This window comes from Parasteatoda tepidariorum, chromosome 11 (genome assembly GCF_982258835.1).
Source record: "Parasteatoda tepidariorum strain Cologne lab strain chromosome 11, Ptep-v5.0, whole genome shotgun sequence".
NCBI lineage: Eukaryota > Metazoa > Arthropoda > Arachnida > Araneae > Theridiidae > Parasteatoda > Parasteatoda tepidariorum.
The window spans coordinates 69792413-69809469 of NC_141765.1; the positions used below are offsets into that span (position 1 = coordinate 69792413).

Below are 17057 nucleotides of genomic sequence, written 5' to 3' on the forward strand. Positions count from 1 at the left end.
ATTTTAATGGTAATGTGTTTATTTAATGATTCATTTTGGTAGAACAATTGATAATAAAAGTTCATTTGTATGTACAAATTAAAATTTGGGGAAATGTTATTGTAAAAATTAAATATACACGTTAAAGTTACATTTATAAAAATTAAGATAACGATTAAAGCATTTAATCACTCAATGTATTTTTAAACTTATAAATAATGTAAGACATTCTCTAAAACTAAATTGTAGAGCTTATGAAAGTGACAAAAATGATATAAATTTTAAACATGACAAATATTTTAAACTTTTAGAAAAAAATTACCGATCGAACAAAAGAAAAAAAACCATTAAATTAGTACGAAAATTACTAATAATACTAAAATTTAAATAAAAAAAGTTATTTTATTTAATTTATTGAATTTAATGAAAATTGATGCATATGATATAAATATTCTATACAGAGGATACAGAAAAGGTAAAAAAAGTAATTTGTAAAAGGAATTTGCATGTCATTTATTGCAACTAAAACAAACACTACCAGATTGAGCTAATTTAAACAACAACAAAAAATCTTATCAAAGTTAGTTGATCAGTTTGGGAAATTTTTATACTATAGAGTTAGCATTAACTATAGTTGCGTTAGCGCACCAAATATCCCTTTTACGCTGCAATGGCCCGCTTGTTAAATATTATATAACCAATTTATAATTTATTACGAGACATAAATAGTTGAAATATTTCGTTCCAAGTTTACAATATAGGCAGTAAAGAAACAATGAAGGTACTTTTGATGACACAGATGGTACTTCTGATGGACTGATTTTCCATCACTGATAGACAAAAAATTTCAAATGTTTCTAGAATATTTTTGATTTAAAAATTTCGGGTTAAAAAAGTAAATGAAAGGTTCTAGCATGTATATTTCATGTCAAAAAGTACATAAAACGCTTTTACACTATTTTTCTTATTTTTGTTAGGTACGGAAATACTTATAAATTTGTGATTGTTAAAATTATAGGGATTAGCATGAAGTAAATTATTTATATAATTTAAAAAGGTTTTGGATGATTATTGAATAAATCTGTAATAAATGAGTATTAAAATTTTTATATTTCATTTTAATATTCTTCTGGTATACGAGCTTTATAAATGCAACGGAGAAGATAGAGCGAAAAGTATTGATAGAATTTAATTGGTCAAACTTTCAACTTCGAATACATTATTGGAAACCTAATTTTCCAGTTCGTGACTATCTGGCATATTTTTAAAGGTTAAAAATCGTAATTCATTCGTAAGACTTTATTTAGTCGAAAAGTTTAAGCTTTTTGTCTGATTTAATATTTTTATTATTGGTAAGCATTAATAATTGACTCACTAACTCTTAGTATTACTAATTGACTAGCACTAAATAACATTTTCTATGTGTGCCAGTTATATTTACAAACCTGCAAACTATTGAGATGGTACTCTTGCATTTTAATCAAAAGTTTTGCAGCTTATGCTTTACAAACAATGATAATTTTAAGCGATCGAAAATTTACTAATAGACTTCAAAAAACAAGAAATTCTGTCTAAAATTTAAAAAAATTCAAAAAAAATTTACAAATATTGTAAATTAATTGCTTTTGAGATATTTTGAAATAAATTGTATTTTTTTAAAAAGTTTCTAATATTTCTAAATCATTACAAAACGCTTTTAAAATATGGAAAATTCTTTTTATTGATTAGTAATTTTATTAACTTTCAAATGTATTCACAATCTGTTTCAAATTTTAATGAAATTTCAAAAACTTATTAGGCTTTAAAATTTAAATACAGATAATTATTTTAGTAGATTATGATCAAAAATTCATGAATAGAAAGACATAGTCCATAATAATTTTTTCGTTATATTTAATAAATTTTTAAAAGCACTTTAACTTAAATCATGTATAAAAAATTACCCTTAATCGAATATCATAGATTTATAAAACTCAATTTTTAGACTAAATCTGAAAATTCTGAGTTAACTTTGTGTAATCTATAAAATATATTATTAAACAGTTTGAAATAGAAGTAAAAGCCATTAAATATAATAATGTTTAAAAATCAGAAAAACAAAATTCACACGATATAACTTAATCTATTTATATTTTTTTGATTTTAAAGGGAAGCTTAAAACGTGTAATTAAAAATTGGAAGCAAAAAAAAAAAAGGTTTCAAGCACGATTTAAAGTCTACAAATTATTGTGTTTAGAAGATTTAAGTCTAAAAATTATTGTGTTTTTTATCGTTAAATAATACCAAAAAAAATCTTTACTATATTTTTAAAAAAATTTAAAATTCGATGCATATTTCCTATTGTTTATTTCTTACAGATTAAATTCTTTTTTGCCTCGCATAAATTATCACAAAGAAAGCGAAAGCATGTTCTCAAACTCTTGAATGGATTCTAATTAATGTTCTAAAAGCATTTATAACTGTTTCATATCTCGAGGTGAAAAGTACGGTTTCAATTTATCCTGATTATCATGAAGAACGCTTCATTTATTTTATAAAGAAAGAAAATTTAGACTTTTTTTGTAAGTTATTAAATAATATTTCTCTTCACATAAAGATTACATTAATGAAAACATTCAACAAGAGCATTAATGAGTTATTGAGTACAAAAGTTAAATTTTTCTACTCCTTGCAGATTCAAACTTTTTTTAAAAAGAAGTTAAAAAATCTCTCATTTGTAATAAAATTGACCTAAAGGAAAATGCGAGAGAAAGATATAAAACTTACATTTTAATTGGTTTCCAATTAAACATTTTGTGGAAAATAAATTAAAAAGTAATAAATGTGATTTTTTTAATCATTTTTTAATGAGTTATTGAGTACAAAAGTAACATTTTTCTACTCCTTACAGATTATAGCTTTTCTTAAAACGAAGTTAAAAAATCTCACATGTGTAATGAAATTGACCCAAAGTAAAATGTGAAAGAAAGATATAAAACTTACATTTTGATTGATTTCCAACTAAACATTTTGTGGAAAATAAATTAAAAAGTAATAAATGTGATTTTTTTAATCATTTTTTCAAAGTTAAAATTCCGTTCTAGATAAGAAAATTTGTTTTAGATTTTTTTTCCATCATTTAAATGATATTTTCTTTGAAAATGTGTACTTTTACAATCTGTTTAATAAACAATAATTCTTATGCGGCAAATAAATAAAGTAAACTTTAATATTTAGTTTAACTATTGAATTAAACTCTTGTTTAGAAGTGGCTTTAGATAAATAATTTTAGACAACTATAATAAAACAAATTCAAGGTAGTTTAATACCCCTGTGATTATTCAAACATTTAAAGGTAGTTAGAGGAAATATATTTTCATTGGTACCATAGTTACGAATATTTCAAAACAATAACAAAGATTAATAATTCGATGTTTTTATTTTTAAAGTTTAATTCACAGATTGAGGAATATCAAAAGTGCGGAATGGTAGAAAATTGTATGAACTATTTCTTTATTGTTTAATTTCAGTAATTATAGATTTTATAACTTTTAATACGTTCGTCTGTTCGTCGGAAGTTTTTGGATAAAACATGTAAAATCTTTGAACGGATTCAAATGACTGTTTACTAATGTTGGCTATTGTGTATACTATAAAAATCTAGTTATTGCGTGATGATTTTTTATTAAAAAATTTAGGAATTTTTTATCATTAACAATTTTATTTTTAGATAAATTAAAAAGCTTATATTTTTTACTTGAATATTTAATAGTTATTCTTCCTCATTAACTTTCATTTTAAGTTTAGGAATTAAGGAATTAGGAATTGCCCATGGATAATTTGCTTCAAAGACGTCTTTGTTTCGTTTCAAATTGAATTCTATTGTAATATCATCATACATTTAATATTTGAGCGCTAAAGATAAATATTTCAGCTTTATAGTTATTAAATTTTATTTCATACTTTGTATATTTTACAAGTTTCGGTTTTACAATGAAACATTTCTGAACTTTTTATAGCATGTATTTCCTTGAAATTATCTTTATCTTTGAAGAAATTATCAATAGTTTAGTAGTATCGATAATTACTTAGAAGATACTTCTCTAAAGACCGGCAAAGTGCAGAGGCGTTTATTGATGCACTACTGCCGAGTCTAGTTTCATGAATGAAAAGTATTTATGGATGATGAAGAAAATTCCGAGAAAAAGTATCGAGAATTGTCAAAAAAATTTTAAGCTGCAAAGAGTAGACGTTCCCTTTTCGATTTCAGTTCACCGAAATACGCACCCCACTCTTATGACGTCACTTTTAAAAAGCCAATCAGGAGTTGAAGAGCAAAACTCCGGGAAGAGGATATAAACCTGTAGTACAGACTTCTCTGTGAATTATCCGGACGATTTTCTGGGATCCTTTTCGCTCAAACTAAAAAATTTTTGCTTTTAAAAAGATGAAATCAGCGGTTCTATTTTGGTTCCTTTGTGGAATATGGGCTATTGTAAGTATTTTTTTATTATATGTAACATTGAAAAACTACATTGATTAATATATTGCAAAATAATGATCGTAATGTTTGTTTCAGTTTTATTAAAAAAATTTCAACTTTGTGTAAATGATAAATGCAATTTTGAATCACTAATAGCAAGCACCTATAATTAATTTTTTTTATTTCAATTTAATGCGTGCATAACGCTCCGAATAAAATCAAAATAGATTTTTAAAAAATTTAATTTAAACCAGATATAATATTTGATTTTGTATGCAAGTTTAAAACAACGCTAAAAGTGAAGATAAAGTTTAAGTATCAACAAACTTAAGATTGTTTGCTTGCTACAAAATTGATATCGTCAGTTTAATTTCTTACATTTGATTATAAATTTAAATTTCATGTATAAGAACATAATACTTACTTAAAAATATTTACATCAGAAAGATATTTTAGAACTTATTTATGTATCATTCATTAATTTTTGTTTTAAATTTTTTGTTTACTTAAAAGTTTAAGCAAATGACTTTGCAAATTCTTCCACAAAATATAGAAAGTTTTATTTTGTCAATGTAGTTTTAGAAAAGATGCATGATGTAAAAATTGTAAGCCTGCAAAGTGTTTACAGTAACATTTAAATATCGTCCCTTAAAAACACATTTTTATCGTCCACATATTTCTTTCTTTTATTGCCTTTCTTATATTACCTTTCTTAAACACTTGTATGTAATCATCGAGATAATAAGAATGATCACAAACTATGGTATAATTTTCTTTTAATCAGTTTTAAATTGGAAAAATCATAATAATGAATCACTCGTGAAATTTAGAGGGTTAAATATTGAATATCTGGTACACTCTGAAAACAAGTATGGTCAAAACTACCAGAATATGGTAAAATTTACCGTGCTTCTGGTTCAATGGGAGCACCAAAAAGCTTGGTAATTTTTACAGAAGCATTTTGATAATGATTTTGGTAAAATTATCAATAAAATGTGTTCTTTTATTCTGTGACAAAATTTGGTAAATGTGGTAAAAATTGTTTTTTTTTTAGCATGCCACCTTAGAGCATGGCATCAAAACCATTTATTCGGATAAATTTATATTTCAGTTGGGGTTTTTTTCTAAATGAGTGGTAATAAGAGCTATAATTTTGAAAACAAATAAGAACTATTGCTTAAGAATTTCCGGTAAGCAGTTACCATATGATCTTAATTACCAAATGAATGGTTTAAATACCGTACATTTTGGTTTCAGAAACCAAAATTACAGTTTTTTTCCCCAAAAAAATTATTATTACCATGTAGTACAGTAATTTTACTAGAATCTCCGTGTTCTAATATTTCTACATGAAGTGTTTAATTAATTTAAAATGTAGGACTTGAATAAATTACATAATTAAATTTTTTGAAGTGTTAGTTAAAATTACTGCCCTATGCTAAAAATACATGACACATAGAAGCATTAAATAACGAGGCATTAGTTAAAGTTTTAGCTTTGTCCATTTCTCTATAATTATTATTAATGGGAAAGTGAAGGAAATTTGAAACTTATTTTTTATGAAGAAGAGATAAATACACTGTGTCGAGGGGAAATTTCTGAGCTTGCTTATTAAATAGCATTTGTTTTCAAAGTGTTGACAATGTGTTTACGTACAAAAAATACTTTTCAGATCAAAAGTAAAATAAATTTTAAAAAGTTTTTCTTCAAAACTTGAAATTTCCTCTTAAAACATATTATTCTACATTCTAAACGCTTTACATTACTTTGTATATTGAATATATTTCTTATCGAATTTTTATAATTCTTAGTGAAATTTAAAAAAAAATATTTTTAAATCCTTTTTCTTAGACTTTGAAGTGTTATTTAACATCAAAGAAATACACTTGAATTTCTCTAAATGATATTTGTAAGAATTGTAAATCAAGAAGTTTTTTCTTAAAATATAAAGCCAAAATTTTAAAATCTCATTCACTCTTAATAAAACAAGTACTACAGATGATACATTAAATATGTCTCCCATAGTATTATTTTATTTAATAACCGTCGCTGAACATCCGACCAGATTTTTGTGTTTACGACTGCTAATGTTCAACAACGTAGCCTTGCAATTTTGAACCCAATCCAGAAGACAAGGGAACTCCTGGATCAAGTATTGGGAGAAATTTGCCTTCGTAGAGGACTTTTTGATGGAAGTTACTCGAATTTACGTTACATGAAGAAGAAAACAACGAAAAACTCTCACGGTTAGTCTGACTGCAAGGGGATTATAACCCATGATCCTTCTACCATTGAGGATATTTCACGTCAGCACTGTGGTCGGTGCAATCCGAGTGCGGAATTCGAATCGGCTAGCTATCGCTCTGATCGAACCCAGTTCACCTCATTGGAAGGCGAACGCTCTATCTGAGCCAACGCGGCACCCCATTGCATTATTGACTTAAAAATTAGCGTTAATAACAATCAAATCTTTTAGCATTACGCTAATCTCTACGATTGATTGCTTGATGTTTAGTTTACTGGCACTATAGCTGGATGGGGTGGCTATACTATAGTTACTGTCCTGTAAAAAAAAATCAAAAGGTCAAAAATTGAGCTTGACGCAAGCAAAAATAGGAGGGAAATACAAGTTAAACACAAAAGTCATAGATTCTTTCTTTACTTAAAGAAAATATGAGCCCACTGAGGGGAACTTTAATTTCAAATTTTATATTTTAAATTTCTAACCACAAAAGTTTGAATAGAACCATATTAAATATCTGTGAATTCGCACACAATGACAAATATCGTTTACCTTTGATGTAGAAACAAAATTTCTGAAATTTATATAATAATTTTTAATGGTTAATTTAATAATGAGCAATGATTTTACTATATACGGTGCAGTAATTCTTATAAAATTACAGTATTCTATGGTACTAACATTTCTGGTAAAACAAACTGTAGTTCTGGCTAATAAAAACTGAACTATACACAATTCAAACCATTTATTTAGTAATTTTTCATTCACATGGTAACGGTTTACCTGAAATTCTGGTTTTCAAAATTATAGTTCTTATTACCACACCTTTAGTAAAAAACACAAAACTGAATTGCAAATTTAAACGAATAACTTTTATGCCGAGCTTCTACGGTATCATGATAAAATTGCCGAAATTTATTACATTTAATGAATTTTATCACATATTACAAAACAATATTTTATCGTTATTTTTCAAAATCTTTACCAAAGCCCTTTGGTAAAAATTATTGAGCCGATTAATCTTGATACACGATAAATTTTAACATAATCTGATTGTTTTTACCTCAGTATTTAATCAGTGTATGGTGTAATGCTTTGTCTTGATAAATTAAATAGTAGAGATTTTTAAAAAAACTGAGATCCCGTCGGGGAGCATAATAATAATTCTAAAAAACAATAAAAAGTAATTTCCAAAAAAATATTCACTCACTTTTTTGAGCATTTGGATTTTGAAATAAAAAATTGCTATATAATGCAAAAATTTATTTATTCACCTTCAAATTCAACAGCAAAAAATAATTATTGAAAATTTTTTAGGTTTAATGATTTTCAAAAACTTATAATTCTCACAATAAAGGAAAATTCGTGATATTTTCGTGACGTCTTTGAAGCTAATTATCCATGGGCAATTCCTAATTCCTTAATTCCTAAACTTAAAATGAAAGGAAATAAAAATTTTAAAAAAATCCTTAAAAAAATTAAATGATTTATTAATATTTTGACTAAACTAATGGAGACCAAATTTTGCAGTTTTACAAATTACTTCGTCATCCTTTCTTTCGAAGCTCTCAATTTGAAAGAGTGAAAAAAAGTTTATGCCTTTGGATTGATTATTTTTTAATTCCGTATACAAAATTATGTTAATCTTATTAAAGAATCATTCGTTTTTAATTACAATCAAAAATGCGTTACTGAAGACAATGCAAAATAAAGAAAAAATTTTTGAGACGAAAAAAAGAAAAGTGGTTTCTTAAAAACATCCGCCTCAAAACTTTTACTTCTTTATAACTACAGTGAAAAAGGGAATGTATACCTTTCGTCTGCTTAATTAATGATATTAAAAGAAGATTCGTTTATAATTTATAATTTAAATTGTAAGCAGTTATTTATTTTTTATTTCGTAGGATTGAATCCTCAACACTTTTAAATCAAATGCATTGAAAAAATAGACATATCTAATTAAAAACCACATTTAAGGAACTTATGACTCTTTAAAAATGGATTTAGAAAAATAGAAAGAAATATATGTTTTCCATTTTCTCATTCATTTTAAAGCGAAAAAAAATTATTCGAAATTTAAGCAACTTTGTAGTTAATCTTTAAATATCTAAAAATATGCTAAGTTTGCTTTTAGTTATGAAATTTTGTCTTATGTCTTTGAAAATAAAGAAAAAAATATTGTTTCATGTTGTGGATCATATGAGTTATCAAAAAATGGAACCATTTTTTTAATTATTATATGGTTGTACAAATGTAATCCTATAAATTTAGAACAAGATATTTACAAGGTCAATCAAGAAAGAAGTTTTTAAAAATTACACATAATATATTAATATTATTAAAAAATCTTAAAAATTACTAATAAATGATTTAAATCATATTACAGAATAATTAAATCAATAACAGTTTTTTTTTAGCATTTTTAAGAAAATTTAAAATAATTCATTCTTTACGGGAGTCTCTTCATTAAAGTACACTTTTGTATTTCCGCGCTCCCAGTTTGGATCCCGGTGGTAAAAAAATACAGCTGCGAAAATAAAAACTTGGTGACCCTTATTACACCGTACAGAAAAAATAATAAAATTAGAAATAGAGAAAATAATCATTTAGAAAATACAATACATAAAGTAAACTAATCATAAAAGAACCTTCTAAGACTGAATTTAAAGAGGTTTATAAGCAGCACAACTTGAAATTACGAATCTGGTGGCTAAAGTTATAAAACATACAATTTGAAGATGAAATTAAATGTAGGTAAAGTTTTATAAACTTACCTTTAAAACATTCCTAGTATCGAAATAAAATAGTCAAAACTTCTCGAAAACAAGGAACGTTAAGCATGAGTATAATGCTAACATTTGCGTCTGAAATGAACGCAACAAAAGAGGTCCAAGTTCCAAACACACCAAATGACTGTATCACTTTTTAAGGCTGTTAATATTTTAATAACTTAAGGCATATAACTGTTTATGAATTCATTTAAATAATAATTAACGGATATTTTTTCCATTGCTACGTATTAAAAGAAATGCGTAATATAATGGAAAATATTTTAATCTGAGCAAGCAATGATCTTTTTTTACTACTTACGATAAATAGCATTACGTAAATCAAGAGAATGAAAATTCAATGATGATTCAATTTACAGAAAATACTGCTAGCTAGTGTTGCCAGTATAAAACCGTTTATTTCACAGAAAAATACTGTTATTTAAAAACAGACGCACTTTTTAAGCAGATAAGTACTGTAATGTAAAAAAAAATTTCATTAAAAAACGATGTCAGAATTGCGGTCACTGTGATCCGAGAGCAGCATTCGTATGACGATGCAGCAACGATGGGGTTCGAACCTGTCTCACCTCAATGGGAGGCGAGCGCTCAGTGCTCTGAGCTTCCACAGCTCTTGTGTCTCTGTGAGAATAAAAAATCATAAACTATTTTTATCGTAAAAATCTTACTTATTGAAATAATATTTAAGAGTAAAAACGTTTAAAACTATAGTGGTCCACCCGTATAAAAAAGTCTGTCAACTCAATTTAACAAAAAATTACAACAAGAAACAAGAAATATAGATAATTGTATACTATCTGGTTGAGTATCGATTTTGCAATAAAATTGAATCACGCAGTTTTATTTATACAAAGTTCAAAACAATAGAATATTTGCTGAAAATAAGTGCGGAAAATAAACGCAAATCATTTGAAAAAAAAAGGCAGAGTTATCGTACAATAAACAAAAGTGCAAGGTTTTCAATAAATATATCGTTACATATATGGGCATTTTAAAGCAAAATAATGCATCCTTTTTTAATATAAATTAAGTTTCAAATGTATTCCCAGCTATAAAAAATTATTAAAAAAATCCCAAAGTATTTTCTTTCATGTTAGCGATATCTATGCTCTGAACTATTAGGGGGACCAGAAAGTAATGTCGTTCCGGGGCATTTGATATTTGTTATCAATATTTTATTTTTGATCAATAATGTATTCACCCTCTTTAGCAACAACCTTTCAATGCCAGATCGAAAAGCAATCGAAATGGATCGAAAAAAGAGGAATTAAAAATGAACGAGAGTAACGAATATTTAATGCGTCGAAGTGACTTTACTTATAGGTTCCCCTAATATATGCTAGTTTTTTACTGATTAAAATTAAATTAGTTTCAAAAATATTTTCAACGAATATTTCTTGACATATATAGATTTTTTTCAAACTAAATGACGCTCACTTTTTAATATGCTGCGAAATTAAATTGAATTCCGCATTACAAAAAATTTAGAAATATTTACAAAGTGTATTTTCCTATGATAGCAAAATGTGTGGTCTGATTTTAAAATGTTTTAGATATAGTTAATTCTTCATAAAAATGTTAGCAAATATTTCTTGACATATATGAGAGTTTTGAAACTAACTGACGGTCATTTTTTAATATGAAAGGCATTTCAAATCATTTCCACATTGCGAAAAAAGTCGTAAAGTGTCCCCCTTTATATCAGCAATATTTATGCTCTATTGTTATTGACTTAACAAGTTCTACATAAAAAATTTCAATAAATACATTTTTGCACACATGGTTCTTTTCAAACGAAATGACGCTCCCTCTTTAATGAGGAACAGGTTTCAAATGAATTACGCAACGCAAAATGTAAAAAATTTGCAAAGTGTACCGCCTTATGTTAGAGATATGTATGCTCTAAACATAGCATGTTTTGGACCGGACAAGTTCTGCTTAAAATGCAAAAATATAAAATGTAAAAAATTTGCAAAGTGTACCGCCTTATGTTAGAGATATGTATGCTCTGAACTTAGCATGCTTTGGACTGGACAAGTTCTTCTTAAAATGCAAAAATATAAAATGTAAAGAATTTGCAAAGTGTACCGCCTTATGTTAGAGATTTCTATGCTCTGAACTTAGCTTGTTTTGGACTGGACAAGTTCTTCTTAAAAAGTTTCCATAAATATTTCGTAACATATATGAGCATTTCAAAACAAATTTTCGCTCACCTATTAATATGGAGAAATTTCAAGTCAATTCCGTGCTGCAAAAAATTAGGAAAAAAATGCTCGCATCAGGAAAATGATCGCATTGGGAAAAATGCTTATGCTCGCATCGCTCTCTGCTCACACATCGCATCATGTTTGCAATATTACATAACATTCTCTGAACATAGAGTGTTATTGACTGCACAAGTTCTTCGTAAAAATTTTCAATAATATTTACGTATATATGTGGGTACGTTAAAACAAAATGACGCTCATTCCTTAATATGAAGTAAATTCCGCATTGCAAAAAATAAAAAGCAATTCACTATGTTTCCCCTTTATGTTAGCGATAGGTATGCTCTGAACTTAGCATGTTTTGAACTGATTTAATTCATTTAAAAAATTTCAAATATTGGTTTGATATATATAGTTATTTTAAAACAAATTGAAGCTCACTTTTGAATATGGAACAAGTTTCAAACTAATCTGATTTCGCAAAAAAAAAAATAATAATAATTCTCAGTGTCCTCTTTATATTAGCGATATGTATGCTTTGAATCTATCATAATTTGAACTGATTAAGTTCCTTTAAAAAACCTTCATCATTTCTTGGTATATATAATGTTTTCAAACAAACTGACGCTCTCTTTATATGATTAAATGAGTTTGAAATTAATTCCGCAAGATAAAATATTTAAAATAATTTGCTATATGATTAAAATAATTTACTATACACTCTCTTAAGAAAGTAATATGTATGCTCTGTACTCATTCAGTCACTCTTTAGTATGAAAAAAGTTTAAAATGAATGCCATATTGTAAAAAATTATAAGAAATTCGCTGTGTCCTCCCTTAATATAGCGATATGTATGCTCTGAACTTCGCATGTGTTGGAATAATAAAGTTCCTCTTAAAAGTTCTATAAAAATAGTTTTTGACAGACATGGGTATTTCAAAACAAATTGTTGCTCACTTTTTTAAAATGAAATAAGTTTCCTATAAATTTCGCATTTCAAAATATTATTTAAAAGAAGAAATCCAAAATTGTCCTCATTACATTGGCAATATATATGTTTTGAATCCAGTGTGTTTTGGACTAAACAAGTTTTTTTTTTTTTGAAAATATGCAATAAAGATATCTTAAAATATACAGATATTTTTGAAAGAATTGACACTTATATTTGAACATGACTTAAGCTTTAAATGAATTCAGCTGTCGAAAATTTAAAAAAATATTTGTAGTGACATTTTTAAGGTTTGTTTATTGTCATACAACCGTAAGCAAGTTTAAGTGATCATTGAAAAGGTGGCCTATATGTACTTGTTAAATTGAAGAACTGATAGCACTAATTAGAGAAGAACATCACAAAGGTATATCCAAGGTTATGCAGGATTTGAACTCACTACCACCAAGCTACAACATTGACGAAACTACTTTATTCGGGTTTCCCTTTTTCCTTCACGTTAGCGATATATAAGCTCTAAACTAAATACGTTTCGGACTAAGCAATATCTTGAAAACTTTCAATAAATATTTCTTGACATTTATAGTTATTTTCAAATAAATTTATCCTCGTTTTTCAATATAAAATGAAATTGCACTTGTAAAAACGTAGGAAAAATTCGAAAATTGTCCTACCTTTTTTAAGCGATATGTATTTATTTTCGAACAAGTTGATTCAGTTATATGGAACAAATTTAAAATAAATTTTGAATTGCAAGAATTAAATAAATTTTGCAAAGTGTCTTTCCTTATGTTAACTATATGTATGTTGTGAAATTGGAAAATTTTAAACTAAAGTTTTTAAAATATTTCAATAATTATTTCTTGATTGTTATTTTCAAACGAATGGACGCTCATTTTTTAATATGAAACAAGTTTAAAATGAATTATGAATTGCAAAAAATTTTTTAAAAAATTTGCAAATTGTCCTCTCTTATGTCAGTGATATAAATGATCTAAACTTATTCTTCATTCCAAAGCAGATTAACTTTTTTAAAAAATTAATAATTATTTCTTGACACATATTTGTATTTTGAAACACAAAGATTGAATATTTAGTAGGAAATAGAATGTTTTAACAAGGATTATTTATCTACACTTTTGATTCTCAGAGAAAATTCTATTCGTGATTGAATCCTTATATGAATATCTCGCATAATATTACAATACATAAAATGTCATTACATAAAATACGTTTCGTAATATTAATGCCTTGCATAATAATAATAATAATAATAATAACAGCATTCAGATTAGTCTTTTTTAAATAAATTTTCTACTTCCAATGTGCCTTGTAAAAGCCTCGAAGCATGCTTTAGAAATAAGTAAATGTAAATTTTCTTTTTTTAAATAGCCTTCGAACTAATAATGCCACACTGTCAAATCTTAATTCTAAAATTATAGTGCCCCGCAGTGGACTGATCGTTAAGACACGGTTCCCAGCAGATCACGAAGTCAAGCATCACTGGCTGAGGTCAGTGCGCGGGTGGGTGACCATTTGGATCAGTCTGCGTAGGGACCGAGGGTGTGCGGCATTGGTCCTCGTTAAACTGTTCTACCTTAAAGTGCTCGACTTCACGTGCCGGTCGTTGGGCTACCGAAGCGGGGGTGCCATCCCCTCTGCAGAGGATCAAAATTGTGATGGCTTGTCTTCAGATCATTCTTAGGGATGTTTCCCAGACCGTCTCCAATAGCCCATTGTGCAACTCTAGTGCGACGTAAATGAACTACTACTACTAATAATAATAAAATTATAGTAAAGTAACCGGCAGCAGTCTGTCCATCTAATTAACAGTATAGTTTGCTACAAAGAACATTTTTATCTTTGCAGTTTTGAAACTTTATACAACAAGTTTGGTTATAATACCATGAATACAAAATAATACGGTTCTTGAGACATTTATAACGTTGGTTCCAGAAACATTAAAAAAATGTAACAGGAAATTGGAGCTGTTGAAAAAAGTGGAGGAAATATCGTGGTGTTAACGCGGTGAATCGACTCCCGTTTTATCGATCATGAGACTGACAGATTAGTCCTCTCGGTTACAATCTGTAATGAGCTGCAAGCAACTAAGTGGCTTCATTAGGTGGGCTTAGCTGATGCGATAAAATTCTGGTTTTTTAACTGTATTTGGAGAAAGCAGTTAACAAACGGTATTTCTCTTAGTTAACAGTTTGGATACCGTATTATTTATGGTTATTTAGCTGTTTTTTTATATTTTATAACCGTCGTTGAACAGCTGACCCAATTTTGGGTTTACGACTACTGATGTTCAATTCCGTAGCCTTGTAGTTTTAAACCCAATCCGGAAGACAAGGAAAGTCCTAAATCTGTACCCCCAGAGGTATGATTACTTATTGGAACATGGAGGACTTTGTGACCCAACAGATTTAATGGTCATCAATCACCATTTACTACACGGGGAGTTGTTTGGCTGTTTTGTTTGAATATGGTAAAATAACAATTAAATAAAGTATTATATAACCATTTTTTCCGAGAAATTTTTAACAGTGCACGTGATTTGACGCCTCTTACTGAGGTTCTTTCAGAAACTTAGATTAGAAAGAATTTACTCTTTTGGCCTAATTATATATTGGAGTTAGTGCGTTGACAATATTATTCACCATGTGTTATTTTGTTTTTGATTATACTTTCATTAGTTTCATAAATACATAAATAGGGGAGGACGTAACTTATTTAAGTTACGTTAATTACGTTACGTTACGTTAATTACGTTAAGAATTAAATAGTTAACCCTATTTAATTCATATGTAGTAGACACATACCTGTTTTAATTTATTTTAATGTATGCTATCTGCTAAAATCTTGTGAAGACGTAAAAAAGATAAGAATCACTGATCTATAGAACAATAGTCAATGTAAATATTGATTATTGTTCCAGAAACTATTAATTATAAGTATCAATAACTGTCTCTTGAGTAAGTAATGTTTCCAAGTAACAACTTATATTACCACCCTGGTTACAATTAAATGGAAAAATGTTGCGTTCAACTGATATTTCTCAGAAAGCGCTCGTGTAATGAAACATTCTCGTGAACTTCGCCAATTAACCTTAGAAAATGAATTTAAGCGTTGTTAAAGTTTTAAGATAAATTTTAGCTGTCAACTTTTCATTAATTTTTATAAAAAATACTGTGTTTTATTGTGCCTTTAAAAAATATTACTAGTATTTTAATGTTAGGAACAATTTATTTAATTTTAAAATAATAGTCTCACAAACGTATCGGTAGTTTTATTCAATAATCCCATTACTGAAGCTGTTTACGAATCTGTTTGCTTGAAACTGTTTACGAAGTCAGCTTATATTTAAGGGCATATGAAATGCGTTGTTTTATGTAAAAATATATTTTAACTACCTTTTGATTCTTTTCCACTATTTTTTTTTTAAAAAAATGTGTCTCACAAGGAATTTAATGATATAATTATTGATTAAAGTTAGGAATAGTTCATTTAAGTCTAACGAAATTATACAAAAACCAATGGGCAATTTTATGCAATAATTTCATTGATAAAGCAGTTTTAAAATCATGTACTTTTGAGAAATTGCCCTGTAATAATTAAATTAAAAATTAATTTTAATTTTGAAGTTCTTTTTTTTAAATTTCACCTAGTTTTTTTCACATTTTAAAAAAATGTGTTTTACTGCAACTGTCACAAATATTATTATTGTTTAAAGTTAAAAACAGTTTATTTAATAGTAACATAGTTTTATAAAGAATGCAAGGGGAGTTTTAACTAATAATCCAATTATATAAGCAGCTTTAAAATTACGAACTTTCATTTAGCCATTTTCTGATAATTTAGTGAAAGCTAAATGTGTTCTTTTAATTTAAAAATTTGATTGCTTTTTTTCGGTTTTTGAACTAGGAAGTGCTTTTTAGTCTTTTGCTTAAACCCATTAATAACTATTTGAAATTCTTATACTCTTTCTATAATAAGCTAAAACATTTTGCTCAAGAATTTGTATAACCTTTATTATTTAGTTAACGTAATACCTCTGGAAGTAATGACAATTAAAATTTGCATTTTAAGAGAAGGGAAATTGCAGATAATCCAATTACAAAGCAGCTTTAACGCAAATATACTTTTTACCCGAGTAAAGTTTTAATAAATAAATTTAATAGGATTAAAAATTATCCTGCTGTAGACTTTTTAGAAGTTTATGTAATGCAGAGTGAAAAAAACATAACTTTAAAATCTCTTAATCTTATTATTGGAATTTAGCTCTCTAGGACGTAATCTTAATTGCTCAAGAGGTAGACAATAAACATATTAATTAATATGCACAGATGACATTTTTTAAAAACATTATTTTTTTGTTATTTATATTCACACTTAATTTCACAAATGGCATAAATAACTGATTTA

At 27.1% G+C, this 17057-nt stretch overlaps 1 protein-coding gene across 1 annotated transcript in view; it reads left to right on the forward strand.

Annotated features, from left to right (window-relative positions):
* The first annotated feature begins 4262 nt into the window (after positions 1 to 4262).
* Positions 4263 to 17057, forward strand: part of Nplp1 (Neuropeptide-like precursor 1) — a 72008-nt gene continuing 59213 nt past the window's right edge. Inside the window, exon 1 of the mRNA XM_016070584.5 lies at positions 4263 to 4453. Within this exon, the coding sequence (XP_015926070.3) occupies positions 4406 to 4453 (48 nt within the window). The 5' untranslated portion in view covers positions 4263 to 4405. The remainder of the gene's footprint in view (positions 4454 to 17057) is intronic.